Below are 5,721 nucleotides of genomic sequence, written 5' to 3' on the forward strand. Positions count from 1 at the left end.
TTTATATTTTTTTATTTTACATATTATTCTTATTTTATTGTATTATTTTTATTTTACTTTTTTAAAATGTAGTTTTGTTTACTAAACTTTAGTTTAGTTTAAATTGTAGTTTAATTCACATATTTTTCCATTAATTAAGTCCAGGGTTGCTCACTTTTTTCACTTTTCTAAACAATTATTTATTTGTTTGTAAGTCAGTAAATAAATAAATAAATAAATAATTGAATAAATAAGTAATTGTTGTGTTTATGTGAGAGTAGGCAATATATGTTTATACACATATTTACCTTTGTTTGAATTGTCTGAATCAATTCTTTGTGGGAAGAGTCTTGAAGGATCCTTCGTGTCTTGTTGTGTGTCTCCAGGAAAATACATCTTCTCTTTAAAAACCCTCCAGTTTGAGAGCTTTTGTCGAGCGATAACAGAGAAGTTCAGTGATCTGTTCTGGGATCAGAAGCTGCTGTGTGACCTGCACCGTCTGATCAACCAGAACTCCTGCCGACAGTGAGCATCAGCCCAGATCTTTACCCGCTTTATCATCTGCCAGACAAGTCAAATAGATGTGTCCTTATTTAAGAATAATTAGATATTTCTACTGGAAAGCCAGACAAAAATACTAAGAAGAAAAATCCTATTATTATTTATTTATTTAGAAAAAAACATGATAAAAAACTTAATTGAAGATACACAGTTCTGCTTAAGTAGATTTTTCTTGTTGTAAGGAAGTTTAGAAATACATGAGAAAAATACAGAAAAAAAATTGCATTCTAGAGACAGAAAACAAGACGCTTACCAATTAATGAAATAAAATCTGCCAATGAATTAAAAAAAACCCACTTAATTCAAGATATGTATTATCTTACACAGTTTTGTTTCTTTTTTTAGTAGATTTATCCTGTTATAAGGACGTTTAGAAAAAAACACAAGAATAATGCAGATTAAGAAAATAGTTTTTGAAGTACAGATACAGAGAGCAAAGCAAATAATAATAATAATAATAAACCGACTACGAAATAAATAAAATCTGACATTTAATTAAAAGAAAAACTTTTAATTCAAGACACATTATCTTACAGTTTTACTTCTTAAGTTAATTTTTCTTGTTTTTAGAGAAAAAAACAAAAATATAGATTAAAAATATTTGTATTATACAGATACAGATTGTAAGGCACAAAATAAATAAATAAAAATACAAATGCACGAATGAATGAATAATAGATTGATTGTTATTGAACAGCTCACATTCAGGTTTGTTTTTCTGAAATGCACAACAGCCTGTGACTTAGAATTTTAATTTAAATAAATAAATAAATAAATAATTGAATAAATAAATAATTGTTGTGTTTATGTGAGAGTAGGCAATATATTTTTAGACACATATTTACCTTTGTTTGAATTGTCTGAATCAATTCTTTGTGGGAAGAGTCTTGAAGGATCCTTCGTGTCTTGTTGTGTGTCTCCAGGAAAATACATCTTCTCTTTAAAAACCCTCCAGTTTGAGAGCTTTTGTCGAGCGATAACAGAGAAGTTCAGTGATCTGTTCTGGGATCAGAAGCTGCTGTGTGACCTGCACCGTCTGATCAACCAGAACTCCTGCCGACAGTGAGCATCAGCCCAGATCTTTACCCGCTTTATCATCTGCCAGACAAGTCAAATAGATGTGTCCTTATTTAAGAATAATTAGATATTTCTACTGGAAAGCCAGACAAAAATACTAAGAAGAAAAATCCTATTATTATTTATTTATTTAGAAAAAAACATGATAAAAAACTTAATTGAAGATACACAGTTCTGCTTAAGTAGATTTTTCTTGTTATAAGGAAGTTTAGAAATACATGAGAAAAATACAGAAAAAAAATTGCATTCTAGAGACAGAAAACAAGACACTTACCAATTAATGAAATAAAATCTGCCAATGAATAAAAAAAAAAACACTTAATTCAAGATATGTATTATCTTACACAGTTTTGTTTCTTTTTTTAGTAGATTTATCCTGTTATAAGGACGTTTAGAAAAAAACACAAGAATAATGCAGATTAAGAAAATAGTTTTTGAAGTACAGATACAGAGAGCAAAGCAAATAATAATAATAATAATAAACCGACTACGAAATAAATAAAATCTGACATTTAATTAAAAGAAAAACTTTTAATTCAAGACACATTATCTTACAGTTTTACTTCTTAAGTTAATTTTTCTTGTTTTTAGAGAAAAAAACAAAAATATAGATTAAAAATATTTGTATTATACAGATACAGATTGTAAGGCACAAAATAAATAAATAAAAATACAAATGCACGAATGAATGAATAATAGATTGATTGTTATTGAACAGCTCACATTCAGGTTTGTTTTTCTGAAATGCACAACAGCCTGTGACTTAGAATTTTAATTTCAGTCACATGACACCTTCTCAAAAACACACACATCCACTTCCGCTGCATTTATCATCAGTGATCAGGCCAGAATCGTTTCAGAAACAGCTGTTGGTCTCTATGCAAACAGAAGGGTCCTCAAGATCAGGAACAGACACAGCACTCACGTCACATGAAGCCAGAGACACACAATAGTCTCTTTCTCACAGCGGATCACATGCGGTCCGTTCCGTCTCTGGGTGTTACAGACGCGCTCTGCATGCTGTCCGATCCGGCTCTGGGTGTTACAGACGCGCTCTGCATGCGGTCCGATCCGGCTCTGGTATCTTGAATTAAGTTTTTTTTTTTTTATTGTCACATTTTTTATTTAGATTGTTTATTATTTTTGCATTGTTTTCTGTATCTCTAGTGCAAAAAAAAAAAAACTTGACCTGTATTGTTGTTGTGTTCTCCAGTAAAATTATCTAAACATCCTTAAAACAAGATAAATTACTTAAAGAGCAAAACTGTTTAATAGATAATATACTGTATATTGAATTGTTTTTTTAATCCATTTGTTTTTTAAGTTGGATGTTTTTTAAGCATAAATCTCACAAAAATTGTGTTAGCTTTTGATTTATAGATATTTTACTGGAAAACAAGACAAAAGTGCTGGTTGACAGATTTTTTTTTCTACAAATAATAATTTTCCTAATCTGTATTTTTTGTCATGTTTTTTGTGAACATCCTTTAAAAAAAAGCTAAATCTACTTAAGCAAAACTGTAAGATAATGTTTCTGAAATAATTTTTTTAAATTAATTTGCAGGTTTTATTTATTTAGTTAATCAGTAGATTTTTTTAGGGGTCTGGCTTTCTATATCAGTACTGAAAATTTTTTTTTTTTAAATTTGTATTTTTGTTGTGTTTTTTTCTAAACATCCTTAAAACTGGATAAATGTACTTAAGAAACAAAACCGTGTAAGATAATACGTCTTTAGGTGTGTGTGTGTGTGTGTGTGTGTGTGTGTGTGTGTGAGTGAGTGAGTGAGTGGGAGTGAGTGAGTGAGTGAGTGCGAGTGAGTGAGTGAGTGAGTGAGTGTGAGTGAGTGAGTGAGTGTGAGGGAGTGAGTGAGTGTGTGTGAGTGAGTGAGTGAGTGTGTGTGAGTGAGTGAGTGAGTGAGTGAGTGTGTGTGTGTTTTATTCATTGGCAGATCTTAGTTAGACAGTTTATTATTGTTTTGACCTTGCTTTCTGTATCTGTAGTGCAGAACAATAATTTTCATAATCTATATTTTTGTCATGTTTTTAGATAAAATATCTAAGCATACAAAAAGATAAATGCACTTAAAAAGCAAAACTGCAATATTTAATATTTTAAGTTAAGTTTTTTTTAATCCATTGGTGGATTTTTTATTTTTATTTCGTTGTATTTTGAGCATAAACCTCAGATTTTGACGTTTAGATATTTTACTGGACAATGTTGCACTGTGCTGTGCTGTTTTTATCTATTCGCTGGCTTTGCTCAGATGCTTTGAGCTGTTTAATGTTCTGTCTCACAGATCTCTCTCTCTCTCTCAGCGTCTCTGATGAACAGCCCTCCTCAGAGGCAGTGAAAAGGGCAGCAGCGTCGGTCCAGAGCGCCAGACAGTGTTTGTCCAGCGAGGAAAACGCTCATCTCGACCACAATGCAAACCTCTGGCCCTCAGATCGACCCGCGCCAGAGGACAACCAGCTGAACGAGATCAAGAGAGAACCGCTTAAATACAGAGAAACAGCAGATGGACAAAACCTAGAGCATACGGGATCTGAGACCAGGACCGCATGCTGGAGACGAGACGCACAGGAAGTGACATCAGAGGATGACACCAAAGGTAGGACCGCCTCCTGTCATCAACTGATCAATCATTCATCAAAAAAATCTGCCATTCAATTCTAAACCACTTTCCTTTTCTGGAAAGGCTGTGCGGGTTATTAGTTATTGTCAGCCAATAATAACTATTTAGTCATTGTTTTAGGTTACTTTTGTAGGTGACGCAGCCTTTCTAATATCTTGTTCATATAGTAAATTAATAATGGTTTATAAAGGAATAGTTCACCTAAAAATTAAAATGAACTGAAAAAGTGCTCACCCTCAGGTCATCCGAGATCAGGATGAGTTTGTTTCTTCATCAGGTTTGTAGAAATGTAGCGTTGCATCAGTGTCTCAGCAATGGATGCTCTGCAGTGAATGGGTGCCGTCAGAATGAGAGTCCAAACAGCTGATAAAAACATCACAATAATCCACAAGTAATCCACAGCACTCCAGTCCATCAGTTAACATCTGGCGAAGACAAAAGCTGAAAAAAATCCATTTCCATTTGCACATTATCACATTTTCATTTTTGGCTGAACTATTCCTTTAATGTATTGAAGAGTATGGCAACAACAGGAAATGAAACATTTAAAATATTTAGTTTTACTCAGATGGACATTCAGTGCTGTTTTATGTTGACTTCAGTATCTCTGTTCTGTTGTTATAGTCTGATTAGTGTTTAGGAGTCAATAAAAGTCAATGAAGTTTTATAACTTTGATTGACAGTTGAAAGCAAATGTAAAAGAGCGAGTGTTTTTCAGCGCTGCCAGACTCACTGAGAGCTCTTGGTGCTTGTTAGTGGAAGTGAGTTGCCAGGAAACTAAAGCAGATGATGGGAGTTTTCATCCCGTCTGTCGCCAAGCGCTCTCCTTTCTGCTCGTTCCAAACACTCGCTGTGATGTTTTCCTTCGTCTTTTATGGTCTTTGTGCTCCTGCTCATCACACACTCACACTCACACACACACACACACACGCACACGCTCACACACACACACGCACTCACACACACACACACACACACACACACACACTCACATTACCCATGGGGACCTCAATTTAGGTCCCCACCGTGACACGAGTCCCCATGAGTCTGTGTGTAGTCAGGTTTAAGTCCCCACCAGAATAGAAAAACAGGTACACACACACACACTCACAGCAAACTGCAGGTGTAAATCACACACAAACACGTCCCAGTCCAAAACTAGAAGGAACAAATAAGGAAATAGAAAAGAGAAGTCTGTCAATACAAAATATGATGTCTTGTTTGAAAGTTAGCATAGACAGATATTCAGATGGACGGATGGATAAATTAATGGTTGGATAGATATTTAGATAGATAGATAGATAGATAGATAGATAGATAGACAGACAGACAGACAGACAGATAGATGACAGACAGATAGATAGATAGATAGATAGATGACAGACAGACAAATAGATGACAGACAGACAGACAGACAGATAGATAGATAGATAGATGATAGATAGATAGATAGATAGATAGATAGATAGAT

General features: G+C 33.8%; 1 protein-coding gene across 1 annotated transcript in view; it reads left to right on the plus strand.

The window, feature by feature from the left end:
* Positions 1-5,721, plus strand: part of LOC107720849 (protein very KIND-like) — a 66,491-nt gene that overhangs the window by 35,134 nt on the left and 25,636 nt on the right. Inside the window, exons 15-16 of the mRNA XM_016528683.1 lie at positions 366-504; positions 3,934-4,226. Of these exons, the coding sequence (XP_016384169.1) occupies positions 366-504; positions 3,934-4,226 (432 nt within the window). The remainder of the gene's footprint in view (positions 1-365; positions 505-3,933; positions 4,227-5,721) is intronic.

The sequence above is a fragment of the Sinocyclocheilus rhinocerous genome, unplaced genomic scaffold (genome assembly GCF_001515625.1).
Source record: "Sinocyclocheilus rhinocerous isolate Xijiao unplaced genomic scaffold, SAMN03320098_v1.1 scaffold5941, whole genome shotgun sequence".
NCBI lineage: Eukaryota > Metazoa > Chordata > Actinopteri > Cypriniformes > Cyprinidae > Sinocyclocheilus > Sinocyclocheilus rhinocerous.